Genomic DNA, 19,988 nt, shown 5'->3' on the forward strand with positions numbered 1-19,988 from the left:
CCTTTGAGCATACAGAAGCTGACACGCGACAATTCTCTTGAAAATGGGAGGAAGCTACAGTAGCGTTAAACCCCTTTAACATATTTTGAAAATACTTTTTTAAAACATTTTAATTAGGAGTTAAATTAGGACCTAATATTTTTCAAAAAGAGTATGCCTACTACGCAGTCAGCGAGTGGCTGTGCTGTGCGGCACTGAGATTTAGCTCCATGCACGGCTGATAAAAATAGCGTGTCTTCCATTCCGTCATCTTTTATAGCCTATTTGTCACATATGCAAGTATTTAAGGCAACACTATAGAGCTTTGATGTTTACGTTTTAGTATCTAATAGACTGCATGGGCGCACAAAATATTTACTAGAAAATACAGTAACACTTTGGGTATTCTGTCGCTGTGCATAATTTATTGTAATTTGGGACAGGGGAGATCATGTTCAAGCGCATTCCATAAGGGTCGTTAAATCCACATGGTCATTCGTCTCTCTCTCTCTCTCTCTCTCTCTCTCTCTCTCTCTCTCTCTATCAACTGCGCAATTGATTGTGCACCGCTATTTATCAAAGAGAGTAGCATCAAGGAGATTAGGATGTAGTCCTAAATGCGCACGCTGTGGCGAAGGTTTGACCCCAGCCTCTGCCAATGTAGCTGACATGTCATCCGAAATGTTACTCGAGTGTTATACAGACAACTGTCTTCGAGAGAAGCGGTGAAGTGCAACAGCTCCATGCGCTGAGAACGGACAGCAGAATATTCAACAGAGCGTGCACTTGGGATTCCGAAGGCAACTAGACTGACCCCCCCCCTCACTCTCCCTCCCTCCTTCACTCCAGTCTCTCCCTCGCACAGAGTTTTCCGTCCTGTGTCAGGATAAGAGCATTTCTGGCAGTAAGAAACGGCACAAATGGAAGCAGTTGAGAAAACTCTCACTTACCGAGACAACACCGGACCTTATGGAAAGCTGCTCCCTGGAAATAAAGACAAGGACAAGTGCAACCCTAAAACAAAAAGTGACGAATCCAATTATGTTGATTTGGATGACTTAATTGATATGAAATCAGAGGTCACAAAAACTGTTAAAGTGGCTTTTACCGGTGATGGTAACCAACTGGCGGTATTCAAATGCAACAGTGATACGTCCGGAGAGAGGAGCCCCTGGATTCGCGAGATTGATGACAATGTGGATAAAATCTATGAGGAAGAATCGAAGGACAAGTCAGCAGATAGGCCTGTATCGGAAGATCCCCCCATGGACACGTATTTGACAGAATTTAACAGCAATGTGGACTTGGAGAATGACAATATGACAGAACTCCAGAGCGAAATTGTGCCTCGTGATTATAATGTCCCCAGCGAGTGTGAGGAGTTACAATACACAGACATGTATTTGAACAGTAAAACCGAATCGGACGACTGTGAGAGCGTAGTATTGTCGGACCATTGTGCGCCTGATACCGAAATAGACGAATCGCACTACATTACAACGCACGAAATCCAACTGACAGAGCTTGACCATGATGTCGATTATGATTTGGGACGGGGAAGCTGTTGGGATATTGAGGACGATAATCTGGTTTATTCATTTGTGGATTATGCCTCTTTTGAAAGCGATGAAACAACAAAGGGGACTTTGATAGGCCTGGTAGATGGTAGGAGCCAGGCGAAAGTGAAAAGCAGTAAGGCGCAATATAATAATGTGCACCAAAGTGTTGCTGGTTGTGCAGTTGTCAGCACTGAGAGTGAGTTTTGTGACTCTGACAAATGCCCCAGCTCAGATGAAAGCATTTGTAAAAACCAAAACGGTAGTGGGAATTCGGCGGGGCAAATTCACCTGTCAATCAAGACCTCATCCAGAGCGATAAAGGACTATAACAATATCATTGAGAATGAAAACATTTGTTATCATACCAAGAATGTGGGAGACAGGAGCCACTTCTTCTTTACAAGCACTGACGCCAGAGCGGAAGCCTTGTGCGATAGATCCCAATATTTTATCCCAGCCCCGGGACGTCAACACTTTGCAACTAAATTAAGAGGGAAAGATGTTAACGAATATTCCAGCGGTGCGTCAAGTTCGATAAGTGAACTGGACGACGCTGATAAAGAAGTGCGTAATTTAACCGCCAAATCATTTAGGAGTTTAGCATGTCCCTATTTCGATGCTATACATTTGAGCACTTCAAGTGAGTCTTCAATGTCAGAATATGGGCTTGGCTTAAACAAGTGGTCAGCTTTCGTTGACCTTAAATATGGTAACATGTCACAGGGCAGAGACCAAAATGTAATCGCCCATAAGAGTGCAACTGCAACTTTTGAAATGAGCAAGAACGCAGACTATAAGAGTATAAATGGTATTGCCATAAGCAGTAAGAAAGGTCCCCAAACAAATATGTTTTCTTTGAATACAAAAAGATCTAGTCCACAACATGCATCTTCCTCTACCCAAAATGTAGAGCTTACAGGCCCATTTGAACCAGGCAGGGAGGTTATCACTTTGACAAAGACATTGGATTTTCGCTGTAATGTTGAAGCGGGGTCACCTGAACGCGGGAAGCCTCCCAAATATTCAGAAAATGCGTCAGGAGCACGTTCCATGGATGAAGTTCCCGGCACCTTGCCAGCAGAGCCAGGATATGAAGTGAGCTACCAACACATTGACGCGGGTGATAGCATGGAAGGCACACATAAGAAGGCAAGTTTTGCATCAAGTCTCTTAAAAAATGTAATATCCAAAAAAATGCAATTTGAACAGGAGCGCAAGATGGAGAGGGGGGAAATACGGGACACGCATCCCACGCACTCCCCATGCTTTCAATGCAAGGATCAAGATGGGGTAAGAGAGAGGGATACAGAGAAAGGCGTGCATAGTCAAACCTCAGAATCGGGTTCGGGATACACAAGCAATTCTTCTGATGAACAAGGGGCTGTGGACCGTAGACCTAATTCGTGTGACCCCAAAGAAGAGCTTACTGAGGCATTAGAAAGCTTTCAGACTATAAATGAGGCACGATTAGATTTTCAAAAGGATGCATGCGAGCCCACAAGAGGATCCCTGAGCCATAGCCAAAACAGCGCATTCAAATCATGGAGGGATGGTGAGCCAGAGCCCCAAGAGAAACATGAAATTCGTACCATTTTAGATGGGACACCCTCGACAACTGATAATATGGGGGAAAGGGAGTTAGACTCCAGAGCTGTAAGTAGCAAGCTAACTAAATTATCACACTTGTTTGTTCCAAGTTCCCAGCTTCTCCCTAAAGAAAATAAATTGAAAGAACAGGTGTCAGACAGTAATTTAGTCGGTGCGCAAAAAGAGCAACGGGGGTACGGGGAGAGAAAGTTTAGACCTGACAACAATGCAGGAATCGTGAAAGGGTCAAAGGCACCCGAGATAAAAATACGTCTGAGGAGCGTAAAAGAAAACAAATGCAATCCGCTAAATATTGACAACTTGTTAACCCCTAATATAAGTTATCCAATAAAGTCAGCAGGTGACTCCAAATGTCAGGTGCTGCCAGCGTCAGACAGAGTGCCACACTTTACGGTTAGGGATATAAGGGACAATAAGTGCAAGTTTCAGACGCCAATTCATCAGGTTAGAGACGTGCGTAAATTGGTCAAGAGTTCATATCGTTTAGTCTCAGTGGATAACAGCGAGAGTAAAGGTGCAGTCGCCACTGCTGCTGCCTCATTACGCAAAGATAATAAAGCTTCTAAGAAAGAACCTGATAAGAAATCGCCCCCCTCTTCAATTGTAATAAAATGTCAGTCTGTAAATACAAATAATAGTACTAAACAGCATGTGCTTGTAACCGAGGCTCCAAAGCGGAGACAAATTGAGAACGATAGGTCATCCCCCAAACCATCTCCAGAATGTGCCAAAAATGAACCCACGTCGCTGCACAGGGCGACAGGCAGACCTCCAATTGGCTTCGCTAAACAGCCCAACACAGATCAGTCCGAGGCTAAACAAAAGCAGGAAAAAATGGTCGATGCAGGTGAACGCAAACTGGAGTCAAAAATACCAAAACAGGTGGCATTAGAGAAACTAAAGGCGGCCGTTAAAACAATGGAACAGCTTTATGTTTTTGACAGAAATGAATGGAAGCGCAAGAGCCAGGCTCCCTGGCCTATTACAGACAGTCATGTTCTGTCACTTATTGCTAGAGAGGAGCATGGTGGCCCCGAGGAGCAAGGTGCAACAGGTGGCAGAGAGAGGCTTAGTACAGCGATAAACACAGACAGGTTGCCAGAAACATGCAACATTCAAGAAGAGAAAGGTTGTCTAAGAATAATCAATGTCCCATTCACAGAGGACACCTTTAAAACCAAGTCACAACAAAGTAAAACGTTTAGTAACAAAAGCGTGTTCCATTTGGGGAACAGCATTAAGACAGCTGTCAGTAGCAGCAGCACTAATAGCTGGAATGGGCCACAAACCTGTTCTCCATCACATGCAACCTCTATGGTGAAAAGCATTAGCTCTAAGACCCCGAAAGCTCCACTGTCATTGAAAATATCCCCCCCAAAACGAGCCCTTGTGGACAGGGGAAGGTTCAAAAGCAGCCCCACCACAGAGACTCCACCACAGCCCATCAAATCTGGCAACCCAGACACTGAAAACTACTTAACAATACCTGTAGAAGGCAGGAGTGTCGGTCAAATGAAACTGCCCATTCAAGAGCAGGTATTCCCAAGCAGCCCTGCCGCCAGTCAACCTGGCATCACCGACAACAAGAGACACAAGCATAATTATATCCAGTCCCTCAAACGGTCCCCTGTTGTCATAGAGACGCGGCCCCCGGATACCCCCACTACCGCCACCATCTACCACCACTCTCTACCAGTGGTCAAGCAAGGAAACCCCCAGCCGCAGGTGTTCTGCTTCTCCCCCCTCCATTGCCCCCTTGCTCACCACCCCTTCGGGGGGAGACGCCTTCCAGCCTACCCAGAGGAAGATGCTCTTTGATCCCACCAACGGACAATACTACCTGGTAGACACGCCGATTGAGCCAGTCACCCAGTGTCTCTTCGACCCTGAGATGGGCCAGTATGTGGACATGCCCATGCCTATGCCCCAGCCGCAGCCAGTGACCTCCGTATCCCCCCCTGGCGCTGAACCCGGGAGGGGTGTACGCACCCACCTACATGATCTACCCGGGGTTCCTCTCACCCACACTTACTGCCCAGACGGTGATGGCACCCCAGGTTGCAACCCACATGGTGTCCCAATTAGAGGACGAGAGCAGGGAGATGGCTCAAGGGAAATACACCCTGGTGCAGGAGGGTAACATGATGGGGGCAGAGAGCCCCTACTACAGTGCTACGGGAGAGTCAGTGCCAGCGTCAGTGCCTGTCATCTTGGGCCACCACGTCACCACCCAGGGGAGTGCGGTGACGTCAGAAGGGAAACCAGCGGTCATCAGCATCATGTCGCAGCAATGCCCGAGAATCATCGCACCACCCTCCTTTGATGGGACGACCATGAGCTTCGTGGTGGAGCATCGATAACCACTAAGGGAATATACACAGTGAGTCACATTGAGTGTTTCCTTCTCACTCATGCTTGTACCACTTCAAAGCTGTACAGTCTGTGGCTGGAATACAACCTTAAATAACTCGTATAGATATATTATATTGACAACATGCAAAGACCCCACTCTGTATTGGAATACCACCAAACATGCCATTAAAATGTTTACATAGTGTCTTTGTTTAAAATCCACTTTTTGACGGCCAACAGATTTTCTCGTGGAGTTTTCATTCAATAGGGTTTTTAGGTCATTTATCTTAAGCCATCCCTTTAAATACAGTGTTCCTTTTAGTTAGAATTTTAACGACACTCAATAGAATATATAGAGGGGTTCAGAATATTAGGGATCAATGAAAGAAAGCCATCTCAATAGGCTATATGCATATCGTCTCCATTTCAGCACCAATTCGTAGATGAAAAAATACTCTGTTCTTTAGATTATTTAGTTTTAGGAAAGTATTTATGAATCAAAAAAACAGGTTTGGAGATCCTTTACTCACAAAATAAAGAAAACTATGGTTTGATTAAAGATGCTCCGCCATTTCCCAACCTGGTCTCAAAGCATTTCGTATCATTCTGTATGTAAATCCGAGATACTCCATTTAGTATGATATGTTACGTTTGGTATGGTTACATAAGATAGATGGTTAGTTTAGGCAAAAACTAAAGTAGGGTTGTTGTCGGGGTGGATGGGTGGGCGTATAACGCGAATGTTTAGCAACCCAAAGGACAACTTTAGAATTTTAGCTATTTAGCATATTTTCAACTACTTACTACTTTGTATCTACTTTTCAACTACTTAACATGTTAGCTAGCCCTTCCCCTAACCTAACTTTAACCCTTTTAGCTAACTCTTCCCCTAACCCTAACCTTAACCCTATCATTAGTTTGCAAATTCGTAACATATTGTACGTTCTGCAATTCATAACATATACTATGAATTGTAATTTGTAACACATCATACGTAATGGGGGATGGACATCCACAAATTAATACAGACCATATGAAACATAACATATCATACTAAGTGGAGTGACTCAGATTTACGTACAGAATAATATGAAATTCTCTGAGACCAGGTTGCATTTCCTGGTTGCAAAATTCTAAGAGTTCGCCTAATTTTAGTTTATGTGACAAAACAAGCAAGTATAGTGTAGAGAATCATTGTACCACTGTGAAATATTTTTTTCCAGTACCAAAAGTATTTTCAGCTGTTTGAAACTGGTGTAAAAAAACTGAAGTAAAAGACGCAAAAATGAAACTTATGAACTGGAAGCATAGATATAGCACACATAAAACATATATAATGTTTCTTAGACTTGCTTTCAATGAGAATGACAGATATGTTACACACATAGTTATGTGAATTTGGTCAGATCACCCAAAAAGTTACATATTGTAGCTTTAATTCTGAAAATGGCCAAATTCAGTTCTTCGACCCATGATAATGTTGGAATATTAGTGTACATATAATTATCATATGGAGAATAGTGTACAATAGTAGGCTATACCCTAGTCTATTGCCTGCACTAACCATGGAACTGTGTAATGACACGGCCAAGTACTGTGCCAGGCATTGGGTTCAAACTGTTATGGCTTTGTCTGTGCTCCACTCCATAATATTTGAATTAGCCTACATGTCTTTTTTTTACATTATCAACTGTGACTAATGATCCTCAGCAACAACCACCCCGCCATGACGGCGTTTACAGAGGAAGCAAATGAAGTTAAATGAAACAACGTAATTAAATGGAATGATAATGTAGGCTTTCCCAACTGAAGGGAACTAACAGTAAATTAACAGTTGAATATGTGCGGTTACTGACGGTCGATACTGACAGTGGCTAAATATTTAACGTGATAGAAATAGGAAACAGAGAAAGCCAGGGTAACTCAGACATTCAAGAGTGCCCATCCCTGCAAGTTAAAAGGCTGTAAAATTTCAATTCTGCATAATGGCACAGCATTTCAAAAACATTACTGTGCGAAAGTTGATATGTTGATATACTTCAGTTTGCTGTCATATGACAGGTGTCACATTTGTCTCCAGCGATTATAAAGTAAAATAGATCTAAAACAAGTGTAATTTATATTTACAATTCCCTTATTCAAATGGGTTACTAATTTACCTAGCTATATCAAGTTGTAAATTACAGTGCATGAGAATGCTGTTATTTCTATTGGAAAATATAAAGTAGATGCTTTTTCCACTTGGAACCATCAGGATCGCTCAACCTTATTCATGGTTTCCGTGCCCGTAAAGGTGGTGGAATTATGAGAGAATTAAGTCAAGGTCAAAATACGATGTATCTGTAAACACACCGCCACCACACCTTCATTTCTTAGATCTCCACCCCGAATGAATAGCAGGTGAATAGCATGCCATTCTCATGCTTAAGTTCAAGGTCAGAATAGAGAGAAAAGTGCATATAAACGGAATTATGGTGCATTTATGTGCACTTAACTTGGGTCGGAATCGGGCCTTATGAGCCTTATGAGAAATAATAGTTAAGATTTGGTTTGAGATTAGTGTGAAGAAATGAAGAAATGTACAATTTGGTTAAAGATATTGAACGAAATCTTAAGCACTTCCAAATTCATAACATATTGTACGAATTGGAATTCGTAACATATACTAATTGCAGGGGAGTATTTATTTTTTAAATTGATATTGTAATAAAAAAAAAATTGGTAAGTGGGCTTGCGAGTTTTCATGAAGCCTTTCAGAAAGACTAATTAACGCACCATTATTGCATTAGTATTAAAAGTGCCATGCCCCCCCCGCCCTCCCATCTACTTGGAACTTTAAGATGAATGAGGAATGTTAGATATTATGAATTAGTATAATGAATGATGAGACCAGATTGACTTGGCACTTTTTTACACTTTTCTTATGCTATAAGTCCCCTGAATTTTTTTACATTTTACATTGCTGTCTCCATTGGTATTTAGCTGGTATTTACTAAGAAATGATATGGTAACAATGGGTACTTTCTGGTAATTACTTCAAATAAGTAAACAAAATTGGTAACTATCTGGTAGCAGGTGTCTACGTGGTACCAGGTGTCTTAAACTCTGATGCCCTCTGGTGGCATTTTCTAAACAATGCATAATATTGTATACTATCCACACAAAGTACATTTCGGTTCCAAAACTATGTCCTACAAACACATGCTTAGTACTGTTAGAAAGGTAAGAACTGAGGGATTCTGATAAAAGTGTCAATGTGACTACTACATAGCTCGAGATTTTGAATGTTGTAACAGTAGAATGCACTAGTAGAATCCTCTTGTCATATCAATCATTGCATACCTTAGATAGTTATTTATAACTTTCCAGAAATGTCCAGATCTGTCACGATTGTCGTCGTAGAGAGAAAGGGACCAATGCGCAGCGGGTTTCGTGCTCAACATATTTATTTATAAAATAATGCGAACACCACGGAAGAAAACAATAAACAAACTAGCGACATGAAACAGTGAAAGCAGGCTCAACAAAAGCAGTGCTCTCAAACAACTACCCACGAAAAACAAAGACAAACACACCCTACTATATAGGACTCCCAATCAAAGGCAACTCCACACACCTGCCTTCAATTGAGAGTCCAACCCCAATCAACTAGACATAGAAACACAGACATAGACCAGTGACAAACCCCATAATACATACATCAACTACCCTCTGCCACGTCCTGACCAAACTACAATAACCAAATATATACTGGTCAGGACGTGACAGTACCCCCCCCCTCCAAAGGTGCAGACCCCAGAATGCACCTACACAAAACACAGAAAAACCCCAAAACAACCAGAAAAATCCCCTAAACAAAAAGGGAGGGAAGGGAGGGTGACTGCCGTCAACGACGGGACAGTGCTACACCCCCCCTCCCCAACCCACCTATATGGGAGGCGGCTCAGGTGCGGGACATGGACTCCGCTCCATCCCTGACGTAGTCCACTTAAGTGGCGCCCCTGACCTCGCCCGACTGGCGGGCGATTCTTGCCGCAACTGGCTGGTTGGTGTCTCTTGCTGCGCCCGGCTGGCGGGCGGCGATGACTGCGCCCGGCTGGCTGACGACCCTTGCTGCGCTTGGCTGGCGGGCGACCCTGGCTGCGCCCGGCTGGCGGGCGGCGATGGCTGCGCCCGGCTGGCGGGCCACTCTGGCAGATCCGGCGCGGCGGGCCACTCTGGCAGATCCGGCACGGCGGGCCACTCTGGCAGATCCGGCACGGCGGGCCAATCTGGCAGATCCGGCACGGCGGGCCGCTCTGGCAGATCCGGCATGGCGGGCCGCTCTGGCAGATCCTTAACGGCGGGCCGCTCTGGCAGCTCCGGACAGACGGGCCGCTCTGGCAGCTCCGGACAGACGGGCCGCTCTGGCAGCTCCGGACAGACGGGCCACTCTGGCAGCTCCGGGCAGACGGGCGGCTCTGGCAGCTCCGGGCAGACAGGCGGCTCTGGCTGCTCCTGACTGGCGGGCGGCTCTGGCGACTCCTGACTGGCGGGCGGCTCTGGCGGCTCCTGACTGGCGGGCGGCTCTGGCGACTCCTGACTGGCGGGCGGCTCTGGCGGCTCCGGACTGGCGGGCAGCTCTGGCGGCTCCGGACTGGCGAGACCCACTGGAGGCCTTGTCCTGGGAGGTGGCACAGGACGGACCAGGATGGGGAGACCCACTGGTGGCCTGGTCCTAGGAGGAGGCACAGGACTGACCAGGATGGGAAGACCCACTGGAGGCCTGGTCCGTGGAGCAGGCACAGGACAGACCAGGATGGGGAGACCCACTGGAGGCCTGGCCCGAGGAGGAGGCACAGGCTTAACCAAGATGGGGAAACCCACTGGAGGACTGGTCCGAGGAGGAGGCACGGGCTTGACCAGGATGGGAAGACATGCAGGAGGCCTGGTTCTGGGCGTAGGCACAGGACGTGCAGGGCTGGGAAGACATGCAGGAGGCCTGTTTCTGGGCGCAGGCACAGTCTTCAACAGACAGCCAGACGCACCTCAGGACGAGTATGGAGAACTGACTCAGGTGACATCAATTCACTGACACGCTCCGTAGGATGAATGCCGTGCCATATGCACCAAACCAGCATCTCTCTCTCCTCCAATCTCCCCATCAACTCCTTCACCGTCTCTGCTTCGCACCCTTCTCTCACCTCCAACGTCAACCCGACTGGCTCTGGTTCCGACCTCGGCACCGCCGACTGTCCCGTGTGCCCCCCCCCAAAAAAAATCTTGGGGCTGCCTCTCGTGCCTGTTGCGCTCTCTCTCCTCATACCATCGCCTCTCCGCTCTCGCCGCTTCAATCTCCCACTGCGGGAGGCGATACTCCCCAGCCTGTGTCCATGGTCCCTCTCCGTCCAGTATTTGTTCCCACGTCCATGAGTCCATCATGCTGCTCTCCTGGTGCTGCTCCTTCCTCCGCTGCTTGGTCCTTGTTTGGTGGGTAGTTCTGTCACGATTGTCGTCGTAGAGAGAAAGGGACCAATGCGCAGCGGGTTTCGTGCTCAACATATTTATTTATAAAATAATGCGAACACCACGGAAGAAAACAATAAACAAACTAGCGACATGAAACAGTGAAAGCAGGCTCAACAAAAAGCAGTGCTCTCAAACAACTACCCACGAAAAACAAAGACAAACACACCCTACTATATAGGACTCCCAATCAAAGGCAACTCCACGCACCTGCCTTCAATTGAGAGTCCAACCCCAATCAACTAGACATAGAAACACAGACATAGACCAGTGACAAACCCCATAATACATACATCAGCTACCCTCTGCCACGTCCTGACCAAACTACAATAACCAAATATACTCTATACTGGTCAGGACGTGAGAAGATCAAACTAGCCCATGTCAACTAAAGTTTTTTTGCTAGGTTTTTTAGCCCATAGATTTTGTTGTAATGATCGAGTAACTCATATTTCACATGAATAGACATTAGACATGGCAAAATTTATAGAATTGCAAGATAATTTGCTTTAAAACTGCAACATGTTCTCTACACCGCTTGACAAAATGTGTTGAATTGCATAAAATAAGATTTTAAACCTGCAAAATGTTCTCTCCGCCAACAAGATCGGTGTGAACAGTTTACAGTATGTCATGAACAGTGCTTGTGCCCATAGAAATAGATATGGCACGCGCATAGGGGGCACGGGATGTTCCCCTGTGCTGGAAGGGGGGCCTGAGTGAAAACATTTGGGAACCCCTGCACTAGATAGCAGTAGGTGATCATATGATGTCTCTTGGCCACATTAAACCAGTTGTGTCTGGTTTGGGTAGTGAGTCACTGTGCCAAAATGGCTGAATGGATTTTCAAGCCTGACATCTTAAATTCACCCTAGCAATCAGGCCTTTCAAGGTATCGAGATTGTTTATTGAAATAAGATACAGGCAGGTGAAGAAATGTCTAACTTATTTTCCAATTCACTTTCCCTATTGTAAAACAATTGAGACAGATCAACGGCACATGTGGAGAATGCATACAAGGTAATGTGGTTGGAGAAGGAAATGCATTGCTTTACAATGAACATCAAGGTATACCCTTTCCATGCATACTAAATGTTTGCAGTTTTGAACTTGAACTACATTGAATACTACGAATATAGGTCATGATTTATGGCCTTTACGGGGAGAGGTAGGGGTAGGGGTGTCACGGAGGGTTTCTTATGACATTGCCAGCAGTAAGATTTGAGTTCAATTCCCAAAAAGACAAGGGCTGTAGCTTTCAAATGATATGTCACTTTCTATTTTCAACAAAAAAAAATTTACAGGGCCCAAAACAACTGCTCAGAGTTTAACAGGCTAAGTAACAGACGTGTAATTCATAGGTTATTGCTATGTACCATAAGTACCATCTAACAATAACATTTTGTAGTAAATATCTGGTAATCTGTGTGCAATTATATAAAGCTCAATCAAAAGGGCTTTTTGATTAATATTACATTTACACACATGCCATGTTCAGAACTCTCAAATGAATGCATTTCTAGTACAAGACCGATGTCGTCAATGTTTGAGCCCATGGATGTGGGCCAGCCCAGCGTTTAGAGGCATGTGGTTTTGTGCAGATGATTTGATGTACTACATCATGTCGGCCAGCGTGTTTGAGTTGTGCCCGTAACAAATGGCGCTAATTGACACTGCTAGTTTTACGAGACACCCCAGGGGTAATTCGACTCTAGGTGGGCTCTGGTTGGACTTGTGGTCCGGGATAGACAGTTCCCTTTCTCTGCATTACACACTGGCGGGCTATTTCCATAGTACGAGACGAGTGTGTGTTTATAAGTTTATTCTCAGGGTTTGACACTTGTCACATAAAGGTGACCTGAACAATTGTGCTCTTTACAGTGCCCTCATGCAGGCTAAGCTGATCATTATTCCATGGACCACTGGCTGATTGAAACAATGAATAAGGTTGAGCAACCTGTTGGTTCCAAGTGGAATAAAATCTACTTAATTTTTTTCCGATAGAAATTACAGTCATATGGCACCTAACTGAAGAATATGTGACTCACCACCTGGATTTGGTCTTATTTAGCAAAATGTGAAATGGTGTTTTTTACATTGGATAAAAGTAGAGATTCAGAGCTACAAAATGCTATATCATACACTGCATTTGAGGAACAATGGGAAAGTAATTCTGCTTTGAAAATTGATCAACTTGTAAACTAACTTTTGAGAAAATGGCCTTTGAATGTTTAGCGAAGAGCTCTTCTTTGTCTACACCCATTCAGCATCGTTCACACCCTCTTAAGATTTTGCCCCACCCATCTTGTTTCGATCTCGGATTGCACACTTGACGCTCTGGCCGATGATTTGTTTACCTCTTGATAACATGAAAACAGCCTAATCAGCTCTACTGGCAACAATTTCATTACCCTTTTTTGCAGACGTTTACTGACACCGGCCGTATTCAATGAGTGTTGTACACACATCACATAATGTTAGCTAACAAGCCAGCCAGCTAATGTTAGCTAGTTAAACAACAATGAACAAAGTGCCAACACTGCCTAACATTAGACTCTAACTAGAAAAGCAAACAGCTCTGGGAAACTAATAATAACGTCTGCTAGGGAGCCATCCAGCTAACGTTAACTAGCTAGCTAACAGTACACTTTAGCTAAAGACATATAGTTAGCTAGCCAGGTAAACAATGAACCTAGCTAGGTAAACAACGTTTAAGACCACACATGTCACATAACGTTAGCTAACGAGCCAGCCAGCTAACGTTAGCTAGTTAAACAATAATGAACAAAGTGCCAACAATGCCTAACATTAGCCTCTAACTAGAAAAGCAAACAGCTCTAGGAAACTAATAATAACGTCTGCTAGGGAGCCAGCCAGCTAACGTTAACTAGCTAGCTAACAGTACACTTTAGCTAAAGACATATAGTTAGCTAGCCAGGTAAACAATGAACCTAGCTAGGTAAACAACGTTTAAGACCACACATGTCACATAACGTTAGCTAACGAGCCAGCCAGCTAATGTTAGCTAGTTAAACAATAATGAACAAAGTGCCAACAATGCCTAACATTAGCCTCTAACTAGAAAAGCAAACAGCTCTAGGAAACAAATAATAATGTCGGCTAGGGAGCCAGTCAGCTAATGTTAGCTAGCTAACAGTACACTTTATCTTAAGACATCTAGCTAGGTAAACAATGAACCTTGCTAGGTAAACAAAGTTTAAGATCACCCACGTCACGTAACGTTAGCTAACGAGCTAGCCAGATAGCATTAGCTAGTTAAACAACAATGAACAAAGTGGCAACAATGCCACAGTGCTGGGAGCTAACCAACCAGGTCCAGTGTTAGCTAGCTAACATTAGGCTTTAACTAGAAAAGAAAATGGCTCTGGGAAATAAATAATAACGTCAGATAGGGAGCAAGCCTAACTTCAAATGAAACCACTTTCTGTCAAAATTAGAAACCTGTTATATTTGAAAATGTAGCTAGCTAACGCTAGACTATCTTACCTGTATACATCAACATGCATCATGTTATGCGTCTCCCTGTTAGGAATGCCATACCACGGTTGCCCTTAGTTTTAAAGATGTAATCCAGAGACAGGTGTTCTCTCCATCTCTTTAACTATCATCCTCTAATTCCACTGATTTCAAAACTTGATCCTCCAGAAAATGGAGAGCAACACTTATGCAACTCCACTACACAATACATTTTTTTAAAAGCGGTGTTCGACAGGATTACCAACACAGACTGACGAGCTCAAATAGACAAACGCCTTCAATATGGCAGACCAATCCGAACTCCTCTCTCGGCATGTTCAGCCCACTCATTATCTCAGCCAATAATGGCTAGTGGGAAGGTTGCTAACTTTTTCTGCGACTTAACCAACAAGGCTCGTAATTTAGCAATTGTTTTCGTATATACAGATGGCATACAAGTTTGTTATTAAGGCACATGAATGTTCACATGTTCACGAAGGCATTTCTGCCAAAAAATGCATTTAGATAAAAAAATATATATATTTACATTCAAACAGCTCTCCTGTGAAGTCACGACATATGCTTAGTTTCCTGAATCGGGTCACATATCAACTTTTCCACGGTGAAGTTGATGAAATGCTGGCCTTATTAATCGCAAGGATGAAAATTGGAGCCCTAAGTTCTAGGCTTCTGTAGCCATGCGCAAATTACAATAAAGGGGAAAACCCACGGAGTTGATTTGTGATTTCTAGTATGTTTTAATTTTTGCCTCAACTTTTCAATGTATAACAAAAAACGGTATCATGTTAAACAATTAGCCACGTTCGGTAGCCACCATCAGTTATACCCACATATTGTACATTCATAACTGTCAGTTTAGTGTTCATTTCCTTACATTTTGCATCATTCCATTACACACTTAGATTACCTTTCTTTCCTCTGTCACATTTGTGTGGTTGTTCCTGAGGATCGCTAGCAATAGTTGCTCATATTAGGCTAATGTATTACAAGTTCTGCAGTCATTTGGGACATGTAGCCTACATATGTAGCAGTATAAATTTGTTTGCCTGGCGCTGAGTTCATGACGACTAGAATGATGTCACCACAGTTCCATGATTAGTGGGTATTATTAGGGTAGATTTATAGCACTACTGTTCAACCCCCATTGTACACTTTGAATCAAACCACTGTAATTTTGATTCACCAATATATTTAGTACGTAAAGTCTCTCCAAACCTTTAAAAAAAAAAAAATATTCATGAATACTTTCCTAACGCTAAATAGATAACATACAAGATCAGAGTATTTTTAAATCTACCAATTGGTGCTGAAAAGTAGACGAATATGCTTGTATTTAGGCCTACATGACTTTCTTTCATTGATCCCTAATATTCTGAACCATTTTCTCCATATATTGTAGTATACTCTGTGGAGAAAATTCAAATTAAATGTACGCCTAACTTTAAAGGGATGGCTTTAGATAAATGTACTGAAAACCATATTGAATGAAAACTCCAGGAGAAAATCTGTTGGCCAGCAAGTGGGAGAGTTTTCAGTGGTTGAATTACATTTATTCAGCACGCGCAGGGGGACCACGCCTGCAAAGCCTGTTACGCACCTACATCAACTACTGAGAAGTGCGTAGGGAAGGCGAGCGTAGGGAAGGCGAGCGTAGGGAAGGCGAGCGTAGGGAAGGCGAGCGTAGGGAAGGCGAGCGTAGGGAAGGCGAGCGTAGGGAAGGCGAGCGTAGGGAAGGCGAGCGTAGGGAAGGCATACATTTCCTAAATTTGAATCTGGCCCCAAATGAGTTATCTGGTATTATAGTTTATCAGTGCTTCTAAGGAATCAATCACTTGCTTTGAGTTGCACTTTACTTTCCACTAGTTACCTGGTGTTTACTAGAAAATGATGTGGTAACAATACTTTCTGGTACTTACTTTAAATAATTATACACAATTGGTAGGCCTACTTGATGGTGCTTGTTTTAGTGAATTCTAAAGAAAGAAAAAATGTATTTCTGAGTTGTTTTCAATTTACCCTATACTTTCAAAGTAAAGTATTCGCAAAGCGTCTTAGAGTAGGAGTGGTGATGTGGAATCAGTTTTCTATTTTAGAAATTGTAATGTTTAAGATTATATTGATTGGTGGGTGTCACGACTTCCACCGGAGTTGATGCCTCTCATTGTTCGGGCGGCGTTCGGTGGTCGTCTTCACCGGCTTTCTAGCTGCCACCGATCCACGTTTCTTTTTCGATTTGTTATGTCTTGATTGTTCACACCTGGTTCCCATTACGTTATTATTATTTCCCTATTTAACCCTCTGGTTCTCATTATGTTTTGTGCGTGATTGTTTCCTGGTTTGTGTTAGTCTTTTGTGTTAGGGTTTTGTGCGTGGATTTATTTGGTTGATTATTTTCCAGAGTAAAGTACGTTATTTTACTCAGTTCTGTGTCCTGCTCCTGACTCCATCCTCATCTCTGCACAACTGACACCTGACAGAATCACGCACCACTTTTTTATGGAGTCAGCAGGTGCACCCAGTCCTCTGGTACCGGTGGAGGAATGGGTCCAGCAGCACGCGACGATGTTCCAACATCTTGGCACAGCCATGGATCGTGTGCTGCTCACCATGGAGCAATGGGAAAGAGGGGGTGTTCCCACAACCCCATCAACTTCACTCCAACCAACACCACAACCCATACCGCTGTCCACCCCTCCATCACCTGGACCCAGTGGGATTCGGCTCTCGCTCCCGAGTGAGATCTGCCGGCTGCCAAGGGTTCCTGCTCCAGTTGGAGCTCTACCTGGCGATCGTCCACCCGGCTCCCTCGGGATACGAGAGCGTGTCCGCCCTCATCTCCTGTCTGTTGGGGAAGGCGCTTGAGTGGGCCAATGCGGAATGGGGAAGTATAGACGCAACGTTGGTCCGCTATGAGGATTTCACCCACCGCTCCCGCCGGTCTTCGATCATCCACCTGGGAGAGCGGCGGGGGAATGCTTGTTCCATCTCAGACAGGGAATGAGGAGCGCACAGGAATTCGCACTGGACTTCAGGACCCTGGCTGCCAGCGCGGGATGGAATGAGAGGGCCCTGATTGACCATTACCGATGTAGTCTACGGGAGGACGTTCGTCGGGAGCTGGCCTGTAGGGACACCACCCTTACCCTCGACCAGCTGGTGGATTTATCCATCTGGCTGGATAACCTGTTGGCCATCCGCGGACGTCCGGATTGGGGTCCGTCCATTCCATCCCCCAGCACCTCCGATTCTACACCTATGTAACTCGGAGGTGCTGCTCTAAGGGTGACCGGAGGGAGGGCTGTTTCCTGCACTACCTGTGGCCGCAGAGGACACACTGCTGGTCGGTGCTAGAGAGGTTCCCCAGGAAGTCGAGGCAGCAGGCAGGGCACTGGTGGATCATCCCAGGTGAGTATGCACCTAACTCACCCAGAGCTTCCTGTTGCGCACATGTATATATCTGTAGAATTTCCTGAGTTTTCCCCGCATTCCCAGCATAAGGCGCTAGTAGATTCAGGCACAGCTGGGAATTTTATTGACCGTTCGTTTGCTCGTAGATTAGGGATCCCTATTGTTCCTGTTGATGTGCCCTTCCCTGTACATTCCTTAGATAGTCTTCCTTTAGGGTCGGGTCTGATTAGGGAGGTCACAGCTCCACTATGTATGATAACGCAGGAGGGTCATCACGAGAGAATTAGTCTCTTCCTGATAGATTCTCCTGCGTTTCCTGTGGTGTTGGGGTTTCCCTGGTTGGCCCATCATGACCCCACTATTTCGTGGCAACAGAGGGCTCTCAAGGAATGGTCATGCCAGTGTTCAGGGAGGTGTATAGGTGTTTCCATAGGGGCAACTACGGTGGAGAGTCCAAACCAGGTCTCCACCATGCACATCCCCCCTGAATATGCCGATTTGGCTCTCGCCTTCTGTAAAAAGAAGGCGACTCAACTACCACCCTATCGATTGGGGGATTGTGCGATAAATCTCCTGATAGACGCAGCACTTCCCAGGAGTCATGTGTATCCTCTGTCACAGGAGGAGACGGCAGCTATGGAAACATATGTCACCGAATCTCTGGGACAGGGATACATTCGGCCTTCCACTTCACCTGCCTCCTCGAGTTTCTTTTTTGTGAAGAAAAAGGATGGAGGTTTACGCCCGTGCATTGACTATAGAGGTTTAAATTAGTTCACGGTGAAGTATAGTTACCCTTTGCCTCTCATAGCCAGTGTGACCGAGTCATTGCATGGTGCGCGCTTCTTCACCAAATTGGAACTCAGGAGTGCTTACAACCTGGTGCGTATCCGGGAGGGGGATGAGTGGAAGATGGCATTTAGCCCATTTAGCCCACCTCTGGGCACTATGAGTACCTTGTCATGCCGTACGGGTTGATGAATGCTCCATCCGTCTTCCAATCCTTTGTAGACGAGATTTTCAGGGACCTGCACGGGCAGGGTGTAGTGGTGTATATAGATGACATTCTAATATACTCGAGAATGTGTCTCTGGTGCGCAAGGTGCTTGGTCGACTGTTGGAGCATGACCTGTACGATAAGGTGGAGAAATGTCTGTTCTTCCAACAGTCCATCTCTTTCCTAGGGTATCGCCTGTCTGAGTCAGGGGTAGAATGACCGCATTTCAGCCGTGCGTAATTGGCCGACTCCAACCACAGTAAAGGAGGTACAGCGGTTCTTAGGGTTTGCCAACTACTACCGAAGGTTTATCCGGGGCTTTGGTCAGGTAGCGGCTCCCATTACCTCTTTGCTGAAGGGGGGACCGGTGCGACTGCAGTGGTCAGCTGGGGTGGACAGGGCTTTTGGTCACCCGAAGGCTCTGTTTACCTCGGCTCCTGTGTTGGCTCATCCTGATCCCTCCTTAGCGTTCATAGTAGAGGTGGACGTGTCCGAGGCTGGGATAGGAGCTGTGCTGTCTCAGCGCTTGGGTACGCAACCAAAAGTCCGCCCCGTGCGTTCTTTTCGAAGAAGCTCAGCCCGCGGCACGAAACTATGATGTGGGGGACCGGGAGCTGTTGGCTGTTGTCGGGGCTCTGAAAGCGTGGAGGCATTGGCTTGAGGGGGCTAAACACCCTTTTCTCATTTGGACTGACCACCGCAATCTGGAGAACATCCGGGCGGCGAGGAGAATGAATCCTCGCCAGGCAAGGTGGGCCATGTTTTTCACCCGTTTTGTGTTCACTCTATCCTACAGACCAGGTTCCCAGAACGCTAAGGCAGACGCACTGTCTCGGATGTATGACACAGAGGAGAGGTCCACGGATCCCACTCCCATAATATCGGCTTCTTGCCTGGTGGCACCAGTGGTATGGGAGGTTGACGTGGACATCGAGTGGGCGTTATGTGCTGAGCTCACTCCCACCCAGTGTCCAGTTGGACGTAAGTACGTTCGGTCTGATGTTCATAATCGATTGATCTGTAGGCTCATACGTCACCTTCCTCTGGTCATCCTGGCATCGGTCGGACAGTGCGCTGTCTTA

At 45.3% G+C, this 19,988-nt stretch overlaps 1 protein-coding gene across 1 annotated transcript in view; it reads left to right on the plus strand.

The window, feature by feature from the left end:
- The first annotated feature begins 523 nt into the window (after nucleotides 1-523).
- Nucleotides 524-19,988, plus strand: part of LOC106602714 (uncharacterized protein C4orf54) — a 29,009-nt gene continuing 9,544 nt past the window's right edge. The window contains exon 1 of the mRNA XM_014195514.2: nucleotides 524-5,526. Coding sequence (XP_014050989.2) covers nucleotides 900-4,964 — 4,065 coding nt within the window. The 5' untranslated portion in view covers nucleotides 524-899 and the 3' untranslated portion in view covers nucleotides 4,965-5,526. The remainder of the gene's footprint in view (nucleotides 5,527-19,988) is intronic.

This window comes from Salmo salar, chromosome ssa04, assembly GCF_905237065.1.
Source record: "Salmo salar chromosome ssa04, Ssal_v3.1, whole genome shotgun sequence".
Lineage (NCBI taxonomy): Eukaryota > Metazoa > Chordata > Actinopteri > Salmoniformes > Salmonidae > Salmo > Salmo salar.